At 37.8% G+C, this 25,554-nt stretch overlaps 1 protein-coding gene across 2 annotated transcripts in view; it reads left to right on the plus strand.

Annotated features, from left to right (window-relative positions):
* Positions 1-7,817: 7,817 nt before the first annotated feature.
* Positions 7,818-25,554, plus strand: part of agap3 (ArfGAP with GTPase domain, ankyrin repeat and PH domain 3) — a 127,586-nt gene continuing 109,849 nt past the window's right edge. Inside the window, exon 1 of one of the 2 annotated variants that reach the window (XM_041992010.1) lies at positions 7,818-8,680. In XM_041992010.1, coding sequence (XP_041847944.1) covers positions 8,311-8,680 — 370 coding nt within the window. In that variant the 5' untranslated portion in view covers positions 7,818-8,310. The remainder of the gene's footprint in view (positions 8,681-25,554) is intronic. The other variant, XM_041992012.1, reaches the window with a different exon arrangement.

Consider the following 25,554-nt stretch of genomic DNA (forward strand, 5'->3'; position numbering starts at 1 on the left):
TAATGAAAGCTAATTTAAAAAATCTTGGAATATAGCCATAAAGATAGGCTAATCTGATTAGGTATGGTGTAGTTTATTAAGTGCAGGGTTTGAAGGGTATATGGGGTTCTGAAGCCACATCTTCAGGCAGCAAAGTTTTCCTAGTTGTGGGTTGTAAAAGTTTTTTTTTTCTCTCTCTCTAATAGAGACCATTTTGTTATTGAGATACATTCATTAAGTCATTACTCCTGGGTATTAAGGGAAAACATTGAACTCTGACTCTTTGTCAGTCTATGGCACTAAAAAGAAAGCTGGGATTATTTCTGTTTTCCTCTATCAGAAAAGAAATTCTTTTCTTTACTTATAGAAAAGGCTGTTCTAGTTCTATGCAATGGTTTATTTCAGGTTAAAAAGCTATTTTTTCAGGATAGTACTCCTTTGATTAAGTAGAAACCCACTTTCTTTCCAGTTTTCTTGATGTTTGTTTTAAGAAATGCAGATGTGAGTTGTACCAAGGAGTGTATCTACTCTGCCTTTGAACTTTATCTTTAATGGAGCAACAGCACCAAGAGTAATGCTTAACAGGTCCACAGAGTAATAAACTAGGGGCGGTGTGGCTCAGCAAGGTAGAGCGGTTGTCTTGTAACCCAAGGGTTGCCGGTTCGAGCTTTGGCCAAGTCGAGTTCATGTCGAGGAGTCCTTGGGCAAGACACCGAATCCCTAATTGCTCCTGATGGGTTGTGGTTGAACGCCTTGTATGGCAGCTTCTGCCATCAGTGTGTGAATGGGTGAATGTGATGTATGATGTAAAGCGCTTTGGGTATCATGCCAGGTACAGGAAAGTGCTTTATAAATACAAACCATTTACCAGGGGGAGTATCCAGCAGTTGTGTACATGATGAAGCAGAAAATAACCATGAACATAACAGCTCCTTGCATCTGGGATGTGATAATAAACATTTTTGCCAGGTTCACTAAATCTTTTAAAGGAGATCTCAAAAATTATTAGAAAAATATCTGAGAAATTAGTATTTTGGGGGAAAACAACCAGTTTGCCTATTTCTATGCCATAACACAAGACTTAATCTAAGGTGTTATCATGACCAGTAGGTTTAAATACATCTGACAGAAACCCACCAAATCTCATAATTTTAAGAAAACCTTATTATCCTTCATGCAAAATTGCAAATTGTCTTTTTTCTAATGGTTTTTGAGATAAATGCTAAATAAAAAAGTTAAAACAGAACGTGAATCCCGTGCAAAGTTATAGCAGTTGATCATAGTTTGCTTTACCAGGCTCTGTCATTTCGAATAAGCTTTAAAAAAAAAGGGACATTAATACAAAAACGGGTCTAAAATAATGCTACACATGGGAATCAATACCCCTTTATATAGCCTTTTTTTCTCTTTTTCTCTCCAATTTGTTTTGATTATCTTAAATGATCTTTCATTCTTTGCTATATGGGTGAAATATCCACTAGAGGGTGTCACAAGGGTATCCACTATCGTGTCACAAGGATTTATTTGACCCAAACAAGTCAGACTAACGGAGGTTAAAATGCTGGGAACAACAAAGGTTTAATTTGTACCTACACTAATCTCATATAAAATCTAAGAAGTCATTCTTCAAGAGCACTGCATAACTTGATCATTTCACCTCTTGATAATCCTGACTACACCATGCAACAGTATAAATTAAAAAAAAAGAAGAAGAAAATACTGTACCATAATTCTGTCTTTTTTAATAGGGCTGTTGAGTTTTAAAGAAAATTGATAAATTTTATATGAGATTGGCACAGTCCTCAAATACTTGACGGGTCTGTTTAAACAACTTATATATTTCAATCACAAAACATATAAAAATCTTTTGCGTATTACATAAAAAACGCATGAATAAATGTATATATTCCCTTGGTTTCCTGAACGAACAATCTGGGACATGGGTGAAGCTATGGTTTTTGAGTTGTTAATTAGATTCCATGACCCCTCTCACTATACACACACTGTTGTTTATTTTTAGCTGCTTGTGCAGCTTTCTTCTCTGTATAATCAGGGACTCCAGAGTTGTCCCAAGCACAGAGCTAGCTTTCTGGATTAATGTGTTCAGTTCTTTTTTTAAATTTCATATTTCCATCTCTTCTACATAACACATTGAATCTCATCTACCTAAAAGGAATAACAATCGGAAAAAATTAAATTCTAGCTTAAATTGATTTAAAAATCAGTTCACTGCAATGAGCCAAAAGTTCCCCTAAATTAGGCTGTGAGGTAAGTGAATAATTCAATGTAAACAAGTTTTTGTTTCCTTCTGTAATTGGTTAAGTTTCTCCTAAATATGCAGCTTTTGTGTAGATTTTAAACAATGAAACTAATTGATCTTTTTACCCGCTAAGTTAAAAATTCGACTATTATATATTTTCAATATTTGCTATGCTATGCTGTGTCATTAACAAAATGTCAAGATGTTTTTTCAGTTAAACTACAATTTTTGGATCTGTCACTTATTTATTTATTACTTTTAAGTTACTGCCACGGACTTTGGAAGAGATCTTTACACAAGCAAGAACACACTGACAGATAATTCAAATGCAACATATCAAGACTGGATGAAACACATCATTTCCATTCAGACCTTCGATGACATTTGCATATTTTCTTTGTTTGTCTGTTTTTGTTTTTTTATTTCTTTGTTCATTTGTTTTTTCAAGCTTCATATAAGTATAGCAAAACAAAGTTTTGACTCAAAAATATTCTTTTTATTTTATTTTATTATCATTATTATTTTTTTTTTTGCTTACATGAAAGCATGTGGCAATGTTTGTCAACTATTCAGACATCACCTATTAAAAAGAAAGGACAAAAGTGGGGAAGGCATAACTACTACATGACTTGGCCCTCACATTCAAACTTCTTTTCATGTTTTTATTGACTTGTGTGGTTTGGTTAAGTGGCATTGTATCACTTCTTTTTAAACTAATGGCATTTACAGACAGGTGACTAATCGCGAAACCCTTAATGAATGAGCTACGAACCACATCAGTTACTGACGCTTACAGGCTCAGAGCAATTAATCCATTAGCATACAAGTGTGCTCTGTGACATGTTTACTAGTGCTTAGCAGTATATGCTGATTCTGATTTTTGTATAAATATGCCAGGAGAAAGAGGTCTAACCCACTCTCAAATAAGGCTCTGTTTTGAGGTGTGGACGGCACATTCCTGTGAAAGAATTGTGTTCCACTATGTGCTTAAAAGTGAACATGTATGATTCCTCCTTGAATTGGGCCTAGAGGATTGTAACCCGTCTGAGCTGCACACATGCAACAAGTACAAGCTGGTCTATTATATAAACAATGATAACATCATTTTATTTGGTAAATATAATATATTGCTAGAACATCTATATCTGGGGTCTTCTGTGGTTGATGGATAAATATGGCAAAGCAAGACAAGGCAAATTTATTTGTATAGTATTTGTATATTTGTCCACTGATAAAGTGATCAGAGCTAAGTCTTTCTGAAATGGTTTCATAAGTAAGACCTTTTTTCTACAATACTGGCCAAAATGACTTATTAATGTGGGAGAAATTCAAGGGGAAGCTTTGCATTTGTGCCTAATCTGCAAGTTAAAATGTAACTCAATAATTTAAAAGGTTTCATACCGCTTAATCATTCTAGTTTTCAGTTCAGCTTCTTAAGCACTGGGTCAGCTCTTACAAGCTCTCACAGATCATTTGGAGAAAGATGCTAAATTAGTCAAATGGGAGATAAAAAGCTCATCACTCAAATGCACAGTTCCTAGAAACAAAGTTAAATTCTTTATTTAACTACAAGTAACTCCTTGTAAATATTATGTATTCAAACTAAAGAGACCATGTCTTAAGAGTCTTAAGAATTTAAAATATTATTACAGCTTTCACTCTCATTTTCTGTCTGTGTAGAAGTGGATATTTATTCTTCTGTTTATACATGAAACTAGACTTGCATTTAAATATGGAAAAAGAAATAAGCAGTTGAAATGACCAAATTCTTTTCTTGAACACAAACAACATATCAGGTGTTAAAAAATGAGACATTAAACTATTTCATGGGATACATAAGCTCATTTTGAATTTGATGGCAGTGGTGAAGATCAAAAAGGTTGGAATATGGTGATGTTTACCATTGTGTAGCATCTAATGTCCTTAACAAAATCTGTAAACTTCTGGGAAGTGATGAGACCAGTTGCTGGAGTCTGAGGAATGAGATGTTTCATGTATTTATTTTATTTATTTAACCCTTATTTAACCAGGAAAAAATATCCCATTAAGATTAAAAACCTCTTTTACAAGCAATAACAAAGTTATGTTAAGGTACCAAATTAAAACACACATAAGACAAGAGAAAATTATTTTGCTGTTTCATTCTTGTCTGATGCAGGATTCTAGCTGCTCAACAGTTCTGCTCAGATTTTCATTTCATGATGCTCTAAATGTTTTCTATTGGTGAAAGATCTGGACTGCAAAATAGGCCAGTTGAGCACCCAGACTCTTCTCCAGTGAAGCCACATTGTTGTGGTTTAGTAAGGTCTTACCTAAATGTTCAAAGCCTTCCCTGAAAGAGAAGTTTGGATGAAAGCATATGTTGCTTACTGTATCTCTTATTGCTATCTATTGTTGCTACTTTTCCTTTGTACTTTTCAGCATTAATAGAGCCTTCACAGGTGTGTAAGCTGCCCACACCATAGGCAGTAATACAACATTTTACCATCAGAGAAGCAGGCTTCTAAACTGTCTGCTGATAACAAGCTGAACGGTCCCTATCCTCTTTAGCCCACATGACATGGCATCTATGGTTTACAAAAGGAATTTAAAATTTTGATTTGTACGGTTTTCCACTTTGCTTCCAACCATTTTAAATGAGCTTTGGCCCAAAGAAGATGGCCTCTGCCTGGATTGTGTTCAGACATGGCTTATTCTTTGTATGATATAACTTTAACCTGCATGTGTGGACAGTGATTTATGGAAGGGTGCCTGAGCCTATGCACTGATTTCCAATGGAGGATCCTATCTGTTTATGATGCCGCACTCCCTGAAGGACCAACGATTATGAGCATTCCTGTTATTACCTTCAGCCTTATCCCCTGAGCACAGAGATTCCTCCTGATTCTCTGAATCTTTTGATGACATTGTACACTAGATAGTGGGATTCATATTTATTTAATGTTGAGAAACATTTTTCTTAAGCATTTGTTTCCTAAATTTATTTTTGACACAATTGTTGCAGATTAATGAACCTCTGTCCATCTTTACATCCGAGAGGCTCTCCCTCTCTGAAATGCTCCTTTTATATATAGTCATGTTACTGACATGTTACCATCAGCCTAGTTGTCAAATCCTTTAACTTCATATGTGCCAGTTACTTGTTGCCACTGTTCCAACTTTGTTTCTGCCATCAAATTCAAAATGAGTTAGTATTTTCCATGTAATGGTAAAAAGACTCAGTTTCAGATATGATTTTTAATGTTCTTTTGGGACAAGATATGGGTTTACGAGATTTACAAGTCATAGCCTTCTGTTATCATTGACATTTTACGCAGTGTCCCAACTTGGTTTGGGTTATATATTTAATAGAGAAACATCTTTGATAACACGGTGCTGAATCCATTCACCACTGAATCCATTTACCATTTACCACTGGATCCTGGCATAAGAAAATGCCAGGTTACCTGCAGATATTTTTTAATGTGATATCACACACTGACTACTAATGACTTAGATGAAAATGTGCATGGCTGACAGTGTCAAATTGCATATTTCATTACTCTGTGGCTTGGAAAGTCAAAAATATTTCTGAACATCAATTTATTCTTATCCACCAGATTTTAGTCATAGCTCCCTGTTGCTTTATGTTTAGCGGAAGTATTTATTCACAGGCAGAAAGTATATCTGTGATCATTGTTTTAAGACACAAATGGAACAATATTATAAATGTTGTAGAGGGAGGCAAAATCCTTGCAACAGATTAAACAATTCTTTTTAGCTAAAAATGTTGTTTACACCAACATGGAGTGCAACAAGGTGAGCATACTGATGTTTGAAAAGAGGAGTTCCACATTTGGTCAACAGATGGAGGCAGAAGACTGACAATTACACACACAGAACACACTATGCAGTAAAAAGATGTATGTAAACTGTCTTCTTATTGTTATGATGTTCAGTTTTTTTTTAAGAAAGTACTATTAATATTAGTATTACTAGCTCATAAATATATATATATATGTGTCATAATAACACACTGCTGAAATTTGGTAGACTCTCAGACATTAAGAAGCTCAATATACTGATACAGTCACGAAGCAGCCTGTTTACTTGGAAGATCATCATTCATCATTAAAATCATAAATAATTATCATAATTTTCAAAGGGTTCATCATGCCCCAGAATTTATAATTGCTCAAATGTGTAGCGGCTGCACCAAAGAAGTAGAAGTTCTGTGCCATATTGCAGCTGTTCTGTGATGTGCATTATCATCTCTGCAGTCATTTTTTATGTTACATAACAAATTAGATTAATGTAATTACATAAACATGCAAGAATGTATAACTCATGACCATCCCGATAAGTAAATGCCCCCAATTTAGCTTGCGTGAGGAATTATTAAAAAATTCTTTGAATTTGAAAAGATATTGACTAAAAATGCTAAAAAAAAGAGGGGGGGGGGGGGGGGGGGGGGTGGGTTGAGAATGATCTACATTTATTGAAAAGCCCAGAATGTCAAGAGCAATAATCTCCACTCTGAAGTGCTTTTACCATTTGTAACAATGTGGTGAATGATAATAATAAAAATATTATTGCAGTTTTTCTCATTAATGTTAAAAAAGAGATACAAAGAGCTGCCTAAAAGCTCAGAACTGAAATAATGGAGTATTTTTTGCATTTTAACTAACTTTTTTAAAATATATAATTTCACTTTTAAAATGTTTTCTTTCCTATATTATAAAGTTAAAACAATTTACCTGAAATTGTGGTAATGACCTACAAATAACACTTTTGCCTATAGCATTGTAGCAGTATTCAACCAGTCCTTTGTAGCAGCAGCACACTGCTCCTTCAACAACACATCCTCCTGACTGTGACAGTCATCTGGCCTTTAACAGCTGTTGTTGCAATGTGCATTCAAACCAGCAGGTGACTCTGGCTCTTCCTTTTTTCCCCTTCTTTTTATTAACAAAAGATATATAATTTAGGACCCACTTCTAATGAGATCCTCTTTGGATGAGTAGTGATATTATATGAAGTATGCATGCTTTGGGGAAACACTAAATGCAAGTTTGCTCTCCTTTATGGTTTTATGATGAGCTTTTACATATTATGTCTATTCTATTTTTTGTTGTTTGATACTGATAGGAGGGTTTTATGCCAAAAATGTGGGTCCACAGCTAATGCAAAAGACTCCTACTTCCTGCTGTGCTGTCCATTGTTGCATTTGCTGTAATCTCTTAAGATGAAGGACGTCAGTATTTTAAATTAAGGGGATCAAACATTAGTCATTACTTTGAATGCTGAAACTAAGTTCAGAAAATTTGAAATTATGGTAAACTGCGTGTCCTCGTGCGCGAGCACGTAGGTTTAGGCCTACATGTGAAAAACCAGCCTGGAGTTTAGATCGTTTCGAGACAATAACGACAACAGACGGCATCCCTGGTGTAACGGCAGAATCTACTTTTACGTATTGATGTTGCTCATTTTCGTGCTTGCATAAGGGCCAGGTAGGTTTTTAGGATGATGTGCACGTTGCGATTTTCTTCCCTCACCAAATCCAATCACACCCTCCCCCATCTCAAGTACAATTACGTGATGGGTGACGTTTCAGCATGCGGAGGAGGGCTCTGGGCTGGGACCACTTGGACCAAAGAGGACCAAACACTATTTGATTTCAGCGCAGAAGCAACGCAATCAAGGCTGCGGATCGGGGCGCCTTGCTGAAGCCTAGCCCATTGTTTCTTTCAAACAGAGCAACTAAGGAAAACGGGTTTGACTCAAACAGCGGTGTAGGAGGAGTGTCCGAGTGGTAGGCATTGCGGGTTTGTAAGACAGAAAAAAAGAAAGAGAAGAGAAGGGCCCTGGACAGATCTGGCCAATAACGGAAAATGAATCAGAGTCAAGTTTTAATAATATGAGCCGCGTTTTGTTGCATTTGGCGACCAACTATTAATGCTTCTGCGCCGACCGTTTTCCAGACCATCAAACCGCGCGGACTTCTTTTGTTCGTATCGCTTCGATCCCAAATTCTAGTCTGCATATCTGTGTTGCCGTTCAAAAAGAGTTAGCAGCTCCGAAAAAAACCAAGAATGAATTTCCAGTCGAGCGTCCCTGTGTCCGGTATCTCGCAGCAGTCCCAGCCAGCCATGCCCACTCCAGGCACGGTTCCGGCGCCCGTTCCTGTCCCAGTACCCCAGTCCATCCCGTCCCAGTTCGGATCTGGATCGTCTGCAAGCTCAGGGGCTGGCCAGTTCGGTTCGGGGACTGTTTCGGGCCAGGCTGCACAATCCGGCCCAGCTGGTTCGCAGTTTGTTTTGTCCAACTCAGCGGCCATCAGGGCAGAGATTCATCGGTTCGAGTCTGTCCACCCGAACATATACGCAATCTACGACCTGATCGAGCGCATCGATGACCTGGCCCTGCAGAACCAGATCAGAGAGCATGTAATCTCCATTGAAGGTGAGTAGGTGAGACACACGAGGAGTCTGTTATTTTCATTCATTGAGGGTTAAGGAAAAGGGGGGTGTTTTTTTCCCAATAATGATGGGGAGAAAAAAAAAATCATTATTGGTGTGTGTGTTGAGGGGATTGGGTGGGGAGGGGGTGTATGTATGGGTCCTCATTTCCTCCCTTGTTTTTGCACACTTGGTAACATTGTCGTGGGTGCACAGCCCAGTGTAAACAGTCACACTTCCAGCTTGGGGGCGTAGCCAATCTCCTAGTCCTGTTCAAGGGTTGTACTACAACCCATACACTGCAGTGTTCACAATACAATATTCAGCCGCCCTTACCAGAGGCAGCCTATGTGTGCAGTTGTAATTAGTCCCCCCCAAAATTAGCTCGGCTGCTTAATGGGATTTGCAAAAGGAACCTCATTTTCCATCTAATGCTGACCTCCAGTGGGAGATAGATTTTTGTTCCAAGGTGAAATAGAGGCTGCCAAATGTGAATTTGTGTGTTCCATGAGCGTAAAGACTGCCCAGAACAATACAGAGACAACACATATACAAAGAGGCAGTAGGAAGGTTGATATACCATTAGTCACTGCCTAATGGACGTCATTGGGTCAGTTCTTAATCACAGTAAAAAGTTCAGATGATCCCACATGACTCGAGGGAGAGTGACAGTGGCTGCAAACCAGACTTCCCCACTATGTGCAGTGTTATGTCAACTGAAGATGATACACTGCCACATGTAGACATCTTAAATTATGGTATCAATTTCCCATCTGTCTCAACTTGTTTCTCATCCAGCCTTTTTATCCAGTCAATCGTTGTGTGACTTCGCTGTCCATCAAAACTGGTCTTTTGAAGAGTACTACAGTAACTCTAATATGTTTGTAACGTTTCTAGCAATTCTTTCTAATACAGTTAATGATAGCTTTATTCATCTAGATCAATTTGGAATCAAATTGAAGTTTATGATCAAATCAAAGAAAAATACTAACGTGCATTTGTTTTATCACATTTCTAGAATGTGACAGAGAATGTATTGTTTTAAAAATGGAATATGTGAGAGAATAGTCAAAGCCTAATGCACTAAAACGAGTTGTTATTGGTTATAATTTGACTGCAGCAGACACTACAACAAAACTAACCTGCCATTTAAACAAAGATGTACTGTAGAAGTGGTTATTTATACGGCACAATATACAGATAAGCTGCTCAAGGCTAATCATGCGCAACTCTATGGTGATCAATGCTTATAAATTAACCACATGTTTGCCCAAAATGGTTAAGATCTGGCCATACTTACTTTACTTTAGAATAGAATAGAACTTTATTGTCATTGAAATTGCATTTTATGGTTTATCATGGTTGCCATATGTAGCCAGTTGATGTTTAAAGATTATTATTATTATTTTTTTAATCTGTTAAGCTTTTATAGAATTTTCTTTGCCTTTAAATATTTATTAATCAGTTTAACATCTATCTAATATCACAATACATACCATAACTGTCACAAGTGCCAAAACTAAGGTTGAAAGAAAATAAAATGCATCCTCATGTGAAAATAGAAAATAAACTTGTAAAACATGACTGTCTCACTTTAACCTTTTTTGGGGGAGAATGGATGTTTATATTTTCCACTTGTATTTAGATGGTTGCATAATATTTTCAATGAATGCATGTCTTTATTCTGTATCTTGATAGAACAAGACTAGAGCCTTTTGTGAGTTTTCTCTAAGATGTGTCTTTTTAAAAGTATAAAGGTCATAGCTTACAGTATTCTCTCCTTTTATTTGATTCAAATATTCAGTTGATTCTTCCTGAAAAAGGAGCAAACACTTGACCCAATTAAATACTAAAATGGGTAGTGTTATTGCCTTTAGACTGCGTTTGATGACTTTTACAGGGTAGTTCTGTGGTGCTACGCTTACTTTTAATGTTTGATTTGTTGTCCCTCAAACTTAAGTTTCTTCAGTTAGAGAATTTCTGCTTCTACCATAGTGTCATCAATTAATCCGTAGAAAGGCACCACTGCTCGAAATTTGACATAACTGTACCTTTTTAATTGTTTTCAGACCTGATATGTTATTGGTGATAAAACTTTAGCACTTGTTCATATCGTTCACAATTTTATGTTTCCTCCTTTGATTGTTGAATATCTGCACAAGATGAGAAATGTGCTTTTACTGCCTGATTACAATGTGTAGTTGCTTATTCCTGAAGCTTACAGATCATGTTTGAAAACAAAACTTTCTTATTATCATGTTGTCATTAGCATCAACAGGAAAATATATTTAGCCCATAGCAAACATTTAATTATAAAAAGAATTAAAAAGGAGCAGAAAACAAGGTTGTTTTCCCTCAACCTTCAATTTGTAAACTCATTTAGGACTAACATGTTTGCTTTGTGCTTTGCTTTGTGTACATAAAGCACTGGATTGAATAATCATCTCCAATAATACATGTTATTCCAAAAGGCAGAAAGACATTGGCTTTTTTCTGTCTGCAAATTTATGAAAATTTCTGTGCATGTTAAATTACATCAATTTTCCTTATTGATTGTTATTTGAAAAGGCTTTGAAGAGCTGCAGCAACAGACCCTGGCTGACTTGTCTTCACCTGCACTGTGGAGCTGCAGATCTGTTTCTCTTCAATCTTGCATCATCGCAGAGACTGTTGCTAAGGAACCGGTGGCTCATGCATTTAGCCGAAGAAAGACTGAATAGAAATTACACCTCTTAAAAAAATGAATTTCCAGCAATACTAAGGTCTCCCTGCTGTAAAAAACGTCTCCTTTGTATGATGAGGACACACCAGTCACATCCTTTTTTGTCCTATGTTGCTCCTTTAGTAGTGGCTGATATTTGGGGTGTTGTTTGGTGTTGTTGAAACATTTCATTTTGCAGTTGGCATCTGAGAACAAGTGATGATATTTCCTGTTCTGCCTTTTTTAAAATCCCTTATTCATGAAAACAGGACAACTGAAGCTGACATAGATTAAAACAATCTACTACAAGTTAGCCAAGACATCGTTAAGCAAAATGGCAGGACTGAAATATATGAATAGTAAGTAAGTAAGTAAGTAAGTAAGATATTTATCATTAACGTCTTCTAGATATTCACTACTACTTTGATTAAACATGACTGGATGAACCATTTGGGATCCCCTGGGCAAGCATTTGCAGCATACTATAGATGGTGTGTAAATTGTATTTTGCTGAGGGAACTTCAGAGGGATGAATTGTTTGCCCTAGATTTTGACACAGAGTTGTTCTTCCATATGGGGTAACTAGGTAATGTGCACATACAGCATTTAGCTTAAGGTGCAAATTCAGACATGCAACGAACCAGGGACTTTTGGGGCCCCTGTTAATAATCAACCAAATGTCAGTGAGTCAGATTAGGGGGATTATTAAACTCCATTGATTAAAAGTTTGAAAAGTTTTTGGGATTTGACCTTGGGCTAGTGTAGTTTCTTGAACAACAATTTTGTATAATCTAAAAGGTTTGTTTTAGTAGTGGTCTGTTAAGTATAATTTTCAGACAAGGATAAATAATCTGGCTTATAAGTATTCTGCCTACCCAAATCCTGCGATTGACTGCATACACAGTGTACATAATTGAAATGCTAATGCATAATGTCTAATGCTAAAAAGAGTACAATTCAATACTGAAATGAGCACAGAAACACTCATTTACTGTATGTGTTTTATGAGGAAGAACAAAGATGAGTTGCAGCCAGATTTAAAGTGATGTTTTATCAAGTCTATTTGAAGACATGAATCATGGCCAAATCTTCTTGATTTTCCACCATCAGTACAATTGGACTGGCCGGTTCTCTTACTGGTGGTTACCATTACGCTTTTCGATAGAATAATGTCAAGTTGCAGAATGTTCTTTTAGAGCTGTCAAACTAACTGGGGATTGCACTGCAGCAATGATAGCTGAATATGTGCTGCTGAATCATCATGCATAATCACAGATGCATAGTCAGTGTTGCAGAATATGAGCTCTATACGTTGGGATGTTGACATAAATTGTATTTTAGTTGAACCTGCATTCACCTTGTCTGTACGGGTGGTTTTTAACACAAGGGTTAGTTCAGACACTCATCTGGCAGCAGATATTGAGTCCTCAATGGAAAATAAATTGCCCGACATAGTAGATTTGTCTTCTTTTGTTTAGAGAATGAACTTATATTGATGAAAGTGGATTTTCTTCCTCAAACTTGAATTAGCATCTGTCAAACCTTGAACCTTTAATTAGAGTTAAAGATTAGGTTGGCACTGGGATTTCATCAGGTAATGCATGTGTGAGGAATGGAGACAGAGGTATGGAGACAGCTGCAGATGGTATCTGTAATATGATTTCACTTATGTTTTAAGGTGTTAATTTCAATTTAGAAGAGTTTCATTAACCATACTGCAGCTTGGGAATAGTATCTTTTGTTCAAGATACAATGGGGATTCTGATTGTTATTCCGATGAAGAGTCTTATCAGAGTTTGATTTTTAGTTTTCTGAAAGTACTGCAGGATATTGAAAAGATGTTGCTGTGTGTAGAAGAATGTGAAGTACAAACTGTAGCTGTGATTTGCACAACATGTATTGCAAAGGGCAAGAATGGTGCAGATCTGAGATGGAGGTGCTGTAAAGCTTCAAACTCCTTGCTTTTTTAGCCTCAAGGTGGCATTGCACTTTCTCAGTTGCAGGTTATAATTCAAGGACACTGACCTCAGTGTATTTTCCTGGGATTTCTTTGAGTTTTATGGTGTTTCGTTAATAAGCTTTTCTGTATCTCGGGTAATAACTCTATTTCATGAAGCCGGGAAAGCTTACACTGACATTCAAATGTCCAACTGACAGGCCAATGTCAGAGCACAGGCAGTCACACAAAACCACCGCTACTCAAGAAGGGTGCTTGGGATTTCAAGAAAGGACTAATAAGGCTGCACAATGGGACACTGTGTTCGAAAAGCAATCAGGATGACACAGAGAGATACAAAAAGCACAATGACTGAAGCCTCAGAGCTCTCTGTTGGCATTGTGTGGCACCTAAGCAGCCTTCTGGTACATACTGCATCACATTAGCTAAGGAGAGCATGAGAATGCATGCTCATCTTTTAATCACAAGCAGACAATGATGATAATGCATATTTTAATTGCTGGTTAAGCAGGATTAATTTCCTAACGACCGCTGAGATGTAAAACTCAAGTCATCAACACACATCCCATTGACTACAAGCAGTCAATGGGATCAATTTCTGTGGTTTAAGAGTCACCATGATGGGAAATACATATGATTTTGACAGAAAAGCAATAATTAATCCTGCAAATACAAACAAAGTTTGCAGAGGTTTTGCATTGACTGATATCAGCTTAAAGTTTGAGTTGTTTGTAGATGTATGGTTTGAATTCGATTTGATGGAACTGAGCTGAAGGCCATCTGCGTTGGGGGAATGCTGCTGCTTCTTCTGGCAAGTGAAGTCTCCACAATGTGCTCATTATATTTTAAAACCGTATCTGTGAATATGGATTAAATGGAGTTAGAAATGTCTGTCAATACCACCAGCTGTGTCTCTTACACGGTGTGTCAATGTAAATTGCTGTTAATGTGGAATGCTAGTGTTTATAGAGTAACTCGGTAAGTATTTACTTGTTGTAGATCTTGTGCCTAAATAAAGCCTTATGTAAATACATCTGTGAAGTATGGAATAGACCCAAACATGGTGAAATCTTTTCTTTTTTCCGTGAGTCACATAAACAGTACAATCAGAAAGCACACAATTAGAAAATCTTTATCTTTTATGTCCAAGCCAGAGGAACCACATATGGGTTTGTAGTGCATTACCTTTGATTCCGACTTAGACAGAGATTGACCAGTCCAGTCAAATTGTTTTATTTGTCAAATAACAATCATTTTAGGCTCAACTATCATTTAGGAAAAACTAGAATTTATCTGGGAAAATGAATTGCAGTCTGCCAGAGCAGCACTGAAGTTTTTAGTAAGAATTTAATGAGATGTTGGTACAATTTTTATGGTGCAAGTATGGTGATGGAGCTTGTGGATGCTTATTATACTGTCATAGCCCAGCCTGGAAATGATGATTCTGATTGTTCACAGTTGAAAGAAGAGGTAAGTTTAAACTAAACATAGATTAATAAATAGTTTTTCATCAATAAAATCTTGTTAAAGAAGAGTGCTGGTTTATATTTCAACAAAATGCATCAAACACTACATGCAGTAGATGTTAAATTTGTACAGTAAAGAATTTATATCCAGGGTGAATAAAGTCTGATAACTTAAAACCCAGCTTTAGTTACAGTCTCATAGCAAAGGACAGTAGCACAAATTTGATCCTGAGCTGAAATTAAATCAATTTTAAATTGGACAGTATGTTTTGTGCATATATATGTGGATATGGTTCTAAATCTGAAATATTATTTAGTTTTGCAAATATATTGAATTTGAGCCCAAGAATAAGAGCATTTAGACCCACTTTAAATTATTAATATTGTTTTAGAACTAAGGCAAAATAATACATTTAAAAAAAGAAAACCGCTTCTTGCTAGACTGAAGCTGAAATTATTGCAGTTCATCTACAGAAGACTCTGTAATCTCTAGTGTCTTAGACCTCTGAACTTCTTGGAGGACTATATTTCCTTGAACCCGGGTGTCCTTTGGTGTTTGTGTTGGATAAAAGAGTGATCCAGCACCTGTAGGTTCAATGAGCTCCTTCGCTTTTCTCATGTCTCAGAGCTCAGAAGCCACCATGCTTGTGTATTATAAGGCAACTCATTGCCGTTGTAATGTCATACAAGTGGGGATTGATTAAATAGCCTATAGGCTTCTTCTGATTTCCCATCCACCTGAGGGTATTATCATTTCTTCTCTAACATCTGCAGCAGAAATGTGACTGTGCCATGCATCACAAGTATCAGATTTCAGTCTTATTTAAACCTTGAGAGCATTGTTGAAACAACATCCCACATCAAGTTTAATTTCTATGTTTATCCTCCAGAGTGTAGTAGTAACAGGCCTTCCCTCTGACAGATGTTCACCAGATAACGGGGTTTTCGCATGCCTCACTCAAAAGATTCTCTGTTTAGTGATTAGCCCATGTAGTTTGCTTCATGCACAGCCTCAGACTCCTCATTACAACCCCATTGGAATTCATTTTAACACTAAACCTGACTCCTGACCGCAGGCCAGCAGAGATGAGCTGTAAACAGAGCCACCGTCTGAGGGCCTGGGAGGTCTGTGGGGTCAGAGCGCTGTTTCTGCATCAGCCCTGCTGTTCTCTCTCTGCTGCCACACTACAGCATTGGCTTATTGAATGTGACGCTGTCCTCCACAACAGAATGTCCTCCATTGTGCCCCTGAACAAAGGCTCTCTCTCTCTCCTGTTGACGGACAGCATTTTTTTTTTATGTGCTGAATGTAGAGGGCGGGGAAACACTAGTCAGGAAAATTTAGAGTTCTACTCATCCTAATCTCTCATGAGCAGAAAGAGGGTTGTGAGACTGTCATATTCTGACATTGTTAGCACTGCTCTGATGTTTTGTTGGAAGGTAAAAGCCCTTGAAATTCTACACACAGTTCATTTTGATTTAAATTAGTTCAGAATAAGTGGCTTTATTAGATTTCGGTCACAAAAAAAGAGGGAAAACTTTCACATTTTTTAGGGTATATTGGGATGTAATATGGTTGATGTTTTTCTTGCTGTAGGGTTGTTATGTAATTGTAAAGCTATGATTTTTTTTTATTGTTTCAAAAGAGACTCTGTTAAAGTATATTGCCCTTATTTCACTATTTTGCAAAGGCTTCTTATTCCTAGAGAGCTGAGCAGTGAGTTGATAAATTATTCAGTTGATCCATGGAAAAATAATTTGAAGTTATTCAGATTATTCTGTATTGGTAATATATATATATATATATATATATATATATATATATATATATATATATATCTATATATCTATATATATATATATATATCTATATATATCTATATATATATATATCTATATATCTATATATATATATATATATATATATAAACTTTTAGTTATTTGATCTTACCATTTTAATTGTGACATTGTGAAAATTTTCATTGCATTGGTGGCAGTAAACTGGAAGTTTTAATTTTGTGATGTTATTAAAATAAAAACTTTATCAGCAATCTGATAAAGCCAGCTTGGGCTTTAGGAAATAAATTTTTCATTATTTGTGTGTCATCTATATTTCATATTGATAAAACTATTATTTTATGACCTTCGTTACTGATGCTGATTATTTAGAGGGCAATGCATTACAACCAAATTTTTTTGTTTCTGATTATTCAGCTTGTGACGTATCTGGCTGCTGATTATCTCAACTGACTAGGAGTCAAAGGAGCTTCACTATTAATCCTAAAAGCAAGTATAATATGACAGGTTAATAGATAGTGGTAATAACCCGAACCTGAATGAGTGTTTTGGGATATTTAGGAATTTCGTTCTTCAAACATGATCTTATTTTATTTTAAGGCTGAAATAGTGGTCCATTAAATTTGTCATGGCCTTTTTTTCAGTGTGTGTCCATCAGCCATGTCCTATGGTGGACGTGCTCATGTTTCCTGCCAGTGGGGTAGGGCTGGAAGCAGATGGCTGCTGACAGAGGAAGGGGTTTGGAAAGCAGTGAGTGAGCAACAGATGGAAAGGCACATATGCCTCCAAGTCCCCTCAGCTTGCCAGCAGTCCCGTGACTAACTGTGGGAAGATTCTGGCTTTATCCAGGTTGGGGATGGACAGAGGCTCATGGTGAACAATGAAGTGCCCCTAATAATGGTTATCTGAGACCAGTTTGTTTCTGGAAATTCAGCTGTGAGAGGATTCGGATCCTGTTTAATTGGGGATGAATGGAGAATAGTGGCAATGAATCAAGTTGGACCACTGGAGCATTTTTATTTCTTTAAAAATGCACCATTTCAGCACACGGAGATCTGTTAAACAGTGATCTTGTTTTGGTTGTCATGTGCTTTAGAAGACACTCGGTTGCCTTTTTTTTTTTTTTTTACTTCAAACAGAAACTTCTTACAGGGACTTTTGTGGCCCCCAGGGAGCAAATTTTTTCGCCGAAGGAAAATGCAGGATAAAAGAAATGTGGCATACAGTTTCTGAGACCCTGATGTTGCAGCTCATATGGCAACCAGAACAATTTAATTGAAAATGCATTTTAAAAGGCAGACGGGGCTTAAAAAAAAATAAAAATCTGTGTAATTCCATCAATAACAGTTTTTCTGTCAGTCACCCTTTAAGAGCAGTTTGTTTGTTCACACAAGAGCCTGGTGCAGCTTTTCATAAAACTTTTTATTGTGTGTTCATCCTGTTTAGCATAAAGTTGTTGCAGGAGCTGTATCTTTTTGAGACTAAAAATCTCTTTTAGTACACTTAACTGAAAGGTCGAATCACATGGTGTGTTTGTAATAGTGAAGACAGGAAGTGATATTTGCTCTCACATTTGGCTGTAAAGGAGATATCCTGACCGTATATAGCACCTCCTGACTGTTTATTCTCAGTGGAATGAGAATAGTTGTCATCTCTGGTTTTTTGTGGTCTGCTTGTCAGTACAGCTTGTTTAACATGTGCCAGTTACATGTTATCATCTAGGTCCTACATTCCTTTTGTAGATGTCATTTGTTTGATGGTGTTTTGACATGTCTTCTGGCCTTGTGTTCACTGTCTTTAAAAAACTTAGTCAGGCAACATGCCAAGCTCTTGTTTCCCTGTTTATTTGGACACATATTTTTACAACTATGATTGTGATAGCATATTTTTGCCAAAACTGGCAAAAATACTGCAGAGCACAGTTGGTTTTGATGAAGTATTTAAAAAAATCTTTGAATCAAAAATCTTTGAATCTGTGCATCTGTCTTAGCTTAAGTCTCAATCAGCTGAGATATTTTGTCCACTTGTTTTGTGAATCATAGCGAAACAGGGCTAAATGAGGAGAAGTTTGTTGTCGAGAGATGTTTTATTCTGTGGGAATAACTAGAGAGGAAGTATAATGTGACCCCACATTTACTGTTTATACCCTCCCATTTCCTGCTTTCCCCAAATGGAATAAGCTTAAGTTTTTCCACTGCTGATTCCCCCTGGCCATGACCCAGGGCTGATGTCATGTGGTGCAGTATGTGAACTGCATGTACTACAACCCCTCTTGGAACACAATCACAGTTCCCATTTTGGACCCGACAACCTAAGGGGGGTTTCAGAATGCTTCTGTTAGCAGGAGGCAGCTCCAGGCAGCTATGAGTTACATTCTTGTTTCCAAAAGTTACAATGCAGTATAAAATGTTCATTACGAAGAAAATTCAGTAGTTTACCAATCATTTAAAAATTATATTTAATTTTTAAAAAATGCAAACACTTCCTACAAAAGTTTGAAGCAAAGGATTTGTATTGTTTTTCCTTAACATGGACTTTGATTCTAGTAACACACATCAAAAAAACTGAAGACATGGATGACATCCAATAAAAAAAAAATAAATAAAGTTGTGAGTGATTTCATAGATGAAAAAGAAACAGAAGATGGATATTCCAATTACTAAATTACCAATTGGAAAAATACCCAATAGTTCAGTAACATGGCTGGTGAGAAAAATGGGCATTGGACCATCATTCACATTATCATTTCAATGCGACCTTCATCACACTTAAGTGTGCATGTATGAAGTGACACGCATGTACAGAGGAAAGCCCGACGTCACATAGTGCGTAGTGTTTATGGAAGTAAATATGGATGCTTCAGGTGTTTGTGTATCAATTTGGATGTACTTGCACGGTCTGAACCAACAAAATTATGCCCAATTTATGAAATGATTCGACATTGCCATGATTTGAAATTGCTGCAATCTCCTTCCACCGGTGCAGAATTGTGCCATTTGACTCACTTCAAAGCCGGATGAAATGTGGCATGACCAATAGACTGAGATCGCTACGACATAGATCGGATATGTAGTAGAAACACTAAGGATTATCATCCCCTGCATGTCTACACAAAAACTTCCAAAACAAAGTCCCACACACAGTTTATGACACAAATCGTGGAAATCTCATTTGTGTATTTGGCTAAAGAATGAATGAAGATACTTATTAAAAATGAATATGGATTTACAGATCTATCTTTTGTCTCCATTGATCGGTGTTGAGCTCTGTACGTACACTCAGTCATTACGTTCACTCGCAAAAGATATTCAGTGTCCAAGGCCCAATCCCATTTCACCCCTTGGCCCTACCCCTTACCCCTACCCCTCTGTCCTAAAAGGAATTGGGACACCCCTACCCCTTCACGTGAACGCGCAAAACGAAGGGGAAGGGCTAAGGGGTAGGGCCAAGGGGTGAAATGGGATTCACCCCAACTCTTCAAGCCTTCCCTTCTTTTTACTATGTACTCCTCACTTTTAAGTTGTTTTGGATAAAACTTATTCTAAAACTACGTAATATGATAAATGCACACGTCTATGTTATTTATGCATCACAAACACTGATGATAAACAAATGATCCGATCCATGTTGAGGATATTGTCTATCATGAAAAATAACATTGGTTATGCTTGTTATGCTAACGTGAAAAAATAAGCAACTGGACTTCCACCCCTTCCACAATAGCAGTATACATATGTGACCACCATGAAGCAAATACAGAAGTATGTATTAACCAGTAACACAGTTACTTTATGTCAAACTTAACACTCAGGTGAAGAAGTTTCCTCTGGATCATAACTGGTCAGGGGGAAAACATCTGGTGGGCGGAAATTTCCCCTATCCGATATCGTTTCTTTGTGTTTAGAAGGAAGAATGATTCTCACAGGGGAAACAGACCTTGACATGGCCTCGACGCAGCACCAGCTCTTTGTCCCAGTAAAAGCCAGCTTATAAAGCCGTCCCACCAGCTTTTAGTCCGGCTTTACTGCGACTGTAAAAATCTAGCGTTTACTTTGACTATAAAAGTGACTGAAACCACATAAACATACACTTCTGTAACAACGAGGCTGGTGTATTTTAACAGAAACTATGCTGCCCACGGTAACGAGCAATAAGTCTAACAAAACCAAATGGAAAAAAAATAGCTTTAGGCTCATTTAGGCAGTACCATTAACTTACTTGTTGAGAAAGTGTCAACTTCAGCATCCTTTTTAAAATCTTTCTCCTTCTTGAGCTCCTTCTACCTGGGGAAAGCTAGCCCAATGTTTTTCCTTTTTGTATTATTACGTTTTGTATCGCCTAGTCAATCAACTGTTTAAGTCCCCCCCTTTTTTTTTCTTTTTTTGGTGATGGTGAAAACGGCTCCTGTGCTGCTTCTGCATAGTCCTGCAGTTTTGGGAATAACAATTAACAGATTTTTCAATTTTCCGGGGTAGTAAGCCGCTCTCGTTTATCTTCTTCTCCCATGTCACGCATAGTTTGTGCTATTTGTCCCCTGCTGGTGGCTTTAGTTTCAGGATGGTAGACCATCATGGCACTGCCCCACTGGCTTACCTGTCATATGTATAAAAATGTATCTAAATTCTATGCTTATGAGAATGCGTTAGAACATTAGCGGAGGTCATAATACACCAATGATAAAATGTTACACAATGTCCCTTTAATAATGAAGTCCAAGAATATCTCTTTTCTTTTTCCTCTCATTTTGTAAGCAGATAAAAGCTTGTTTTGAGCAAAAATCATTACCCTGATGCTTTATGCTCTTGTGGTTTTAGACTCATCATTGCCAAGCCTTAGGCTTCTAAAGGCTAAATAGTAAATTTCTTTGCATGATGGGGGGGGTTGCTGACTTAATTGCTGCTGTATTTTGTGCCCATATGTATAAACTGTGAAGAAAAAAAATGTTAGGAGATTTGTTCTGTATTAAGAAGGTAGGGTCAGTGGCAAAATGACAGCACATTCGTCTCAGAGTACAACCAAATTATACATTGCTGGCCAAAAAAAAGGCACCACCAAAAAAAAAAAAAAAAAAAAAAGCTTTGATTACCACACACATTCACATAGGCATTGTTTCGATAAACTTTTGCAGTGTGACAAGGTTTATTTCCATCTAGTCTTGCATTAAGTTTTCACCAAGGTCTTGTATTGATGATGGGAGAGTCCTACCACTGCACAAAGCCTTCTCCAACACATCCCAAAGATTCTCAATGGGGTCCAGATCTGGACTCTGTGGTGGCAAATCCATGTGTGAAAATGATGTCTCGTGCTCCCCTCTTTCCAAATTTGACATTGTCATCTTGGAATATGCCTGTGCCATCAAGGAAGAAAAAGTCCATTAATTGAATAACCTGGTCATTCAGTATATCCAGGTAGCTGACCTCAGTCTTTGGATACATAATGTTACTGAACGTAGACCTAAACAACTGCAGCAGCTGCAGGCTTTTTCTCCAGTTAGCATCACTGATTAGTGGTTTTCTTATGGTTGCACAGCGGTTCAGTCCCAATCCCTTGAGTTCCCTAAGTATTGTGTTTGTGAAAATGCTCTGACTTTCACTGTTAAACGTAGCCCTGAGTTCTACTGTTGTTTTTCTTTCATTTGATTTCACTAAATGTTTAAGTGATCACTGATCACTATCATTCAGGATTTTTTGCAGCCACATTTCTTTCTCAAAGACAATGGTTTCCGACTATCCTTAATGTTAATAATGTTTTTAATAATCCGTTGGACAGTACTTAACCCTATTTTTAGTAGTTTCTGCATCTCCTTAGATGTTTTCCATACTTGATGCATGCCAATGATTTGACCCTTCTTAAACAGACTAACATCTTTTCCACAACCATGAGATGTGTTTTTCAATATGGTCATTTAAAAAATGAGAAGCTACTCATTGCTTGTTGTGGTTAAATAACTTGTTGCCATCTGAAAGATAATCACTCATTCAGTAATTATCCAATAGGAGCCTATTTGCTTAGTTAAATCCAGGTGGCGACTTCAGGCAGTGTAGTAGGTCACAAAATGCCAGAACTCAAGAGGCCAAACATCAGATGGCACAAGCGAGTTAAATCTGGAGAAGTCATTCAGACGACTCATATTCTTAATAGCCTGCCAGTATAGGAGTGATGTTACTATGGAGATTTGGAAGGAGTTTACCAGAATGCCACAGTGTTTGCTGAACACCATTTGGTCCTTTGTAAAAAAAAAGATACAAGACAATGCTGTAAACTGAGTGAGTGTTTCGTGCTCTGGGTGAAGAGACACTCTGCAGTGTTCATTTGAAATAAGCCGTTCAGAGTCCTGCTCAAGGCTGTGTCAGTGCAACCTCGCTTTGGATGATGAGATTTTCCTCCTTTAGTAGTCTGGCGTGGAAAGTGCACTGTTCAGCAGCATCTGCAGATGAGCTTTCCCTCAAGTCTGTGTTTGCGTACTGGAACGAACTGCTGGCCTCAAATAAAATACTGTACAGTTAAAAAGGAGGAATTATGACACTTGTGTTGCTACACAGTATATCTCATAGCCCACTGTGCTCTTGGGCCCATTCTGTTGTGAAATTGGACCAAGTGGTGTCTAGAGATGCACCCTCCTGTTGTATTAAAGCATAGTAAATCATCTGTATCCATTTTGTAAGACACTTACAAGATATTTATTTCCCAAGAAATTTAGTTTCTTAGCAGCTCTGGTTTGAGGCACATTATTTGTCCAGCTTACACTTGCACAAAAAGTATAAGTAAAGCAGGAGGAATTTCACATTTCTAATATATTTGTGATGCCTCTTTTAAGACATTCACACTACTAAATGGTGTCTTTTCACACATTTGGCTTTCAGAAGACTTGCAGCAGCTCTAAAAGGATATCTTTTGTTTAGTCAGAATCAAGCATAAAATCTAGGTTTGGCTAAAAAAGAGCTGGCAGCTCATTGCAGATCAGACTTAATTTAAAGCTTCATTTTGTCTGTTTACACAATAAACCACATCTTCCTGTGGTCTCTTCATGCCAATAATGTTTTAAGTAAGTAGGACCCGACCTTTACTGTGTTGGGGAGTGAGAGCACGGGTACAAGGCATTAAGGGGCTGACTTTGAAACACATCATTTAGCCAAACTCCCTCTTGTAAACAGTCAAATGTCATATTTGAGAAAAGTTCATCTAACTGAAATCTCAGTTTCACTGTTAAGACAAGCATAGGTCATTTGTCATCATCAGCCCAGAGGACCCGTCTTCGTGTCTGCCATGATCCTCCAGGCTGAGAGATTATGTCAACTGTTAAGACTATAGCAGTGCACGAGCTCTGGTGATGAATCTCAATTCTTGGCCGGGTGCATTGCAGATCTGCTGGTGGACGGGTAGGCAGTGGCATGTGTTATGTAACACAAGTAGGTGGCTGGAGTAGCTCTGTGTGAGTGTGTATTTGTGGTGTGCATGTGGTGGTTTCTGGATGTGTAAATTTCCCCACATGCAGTTCCCTGCCCCCCCGACCTGGATGAGTGTCTGAAACAGCCTGTGGAGACAGATGTAAGGAGAGATGTTGGAGGAGTGTCACACTGATGGAAGGTCAGGAATCGGGGGTTGTCCTGCCCTTTATGAATCCTCTTGACTATACTTGTCAGGATAAATCCATTTGTACCATTTTCTAGGATTAGACTCGGCCCTTATCTTGTTTTATTTCTTGTCCTCAGTATACCTTTGGTATTGGGGCAGATAAATGCTCCCATATCTCTACCTCAAACTCAAACTTGTTTGCAGCTGGTCAAATAGTAGATCTGTTCATTCTGACACAGGACGGATCAGTTATCAAAACCGGTGCTACTGGTCTGGCATATTTAGATAGATTGGATAATATTTGTTCTCTAAAACACAACTTAAAGTTAGTTTTGTAGCGTTGCATTTTGTGCAGTCACATAAGAACATTTTTAACTTTTAATGCACCTTTTAACATTACCTTTAGATCAGTTAACGGTCATGGGAGAATGAATTATAGCCCAGTCAAAACTGGTTTAAAAACCGGGAAATACTTAGAAATACAGCCTGTCATTGCTTGGAGAATATAATCCAGACAAAGGTTCTCACAGTGACTGCGTGCAACCTTCAATCAACAAAAAAAAAAAAAAAAAATCTCTGTTTTGATGACTGGTTGAAGATTTCCTTTTAACTTTTGGCGGAAGATGGCGGACACTGTTTGTTTGTAGCCGGTTAGGTCTGTTTTTAATAAGTCAAAAACATCACGTTTTTAATACGTTTTACTGTGTTTTTGTGCTGGATTTACCTGTTCGAGTGAACTTCATTGCGTTGTGGCTTTCTTTTGGGTCTGTACGTCTTTAAACCAGACTGTCGAGTGCTGATTGCCAACCCCGTTGGTCATTTCTCTAGCTTGCTAGCCTGCTTGTTTTTAGCGGCCATGCACACCGAGGAACAAATCTACTGCCTGAAAACAAATAAAACTATTGCAGACTTAAAGGAGGACATCAAACGGCTCTCAGATGAGCTCAGACAGAAAGACACCCTTCTCTCACAAGTCATGGACATAGCCTTTAAACAATCACAGCACATTACCTCCGTCACTACACTCCAGGACACTGTTGTATGGGACCCTCTTTTTTGTCCCCTACCTTCATCCTGCTCTACCCCTAACAACCGACCCTCCTGGGCTGACGTGGTGGTCCGTGGGAAAGGAAAGAGCTGGGAAGGTTTGAGCCTCTCCAACCGTTTCGCCGCCCTGATGGATGAAGCCTCGGCTTGTCCTAATGTTCCTGAGCCTGAGACAAAGGATCTGAGCCCTCCATCCCAGACTGATGGCACCCAGGCGGCTCCCGTGGCCGGCACGCTGTGCCCGTCCCCACCACAGCAGTGGTTCCCTGACAACGCTGACCAAGGCAGCGGGACCCGGCTCGGGCAGCAGCTGCCTACTCTCGCCGCAGACTGTT

This window comes from Melanotaenia boesemani, chromosome 8 (genome assembly GCF_017639745.1).
Source record: "Melanotaenia boesemani isolate fMelBoe1 chromosome 8, fMelBoe1.pri, whole genome shotgun sequence".
In the NCBI taxonomy this organism is placed as follows: domain Eukaryota; kingdom Metazoa; phylum Chordata; class Actinopteri; order Atheriniformes; family Melanotaeniidae; genus Melanotaenia; species Melanotaenia boesemani.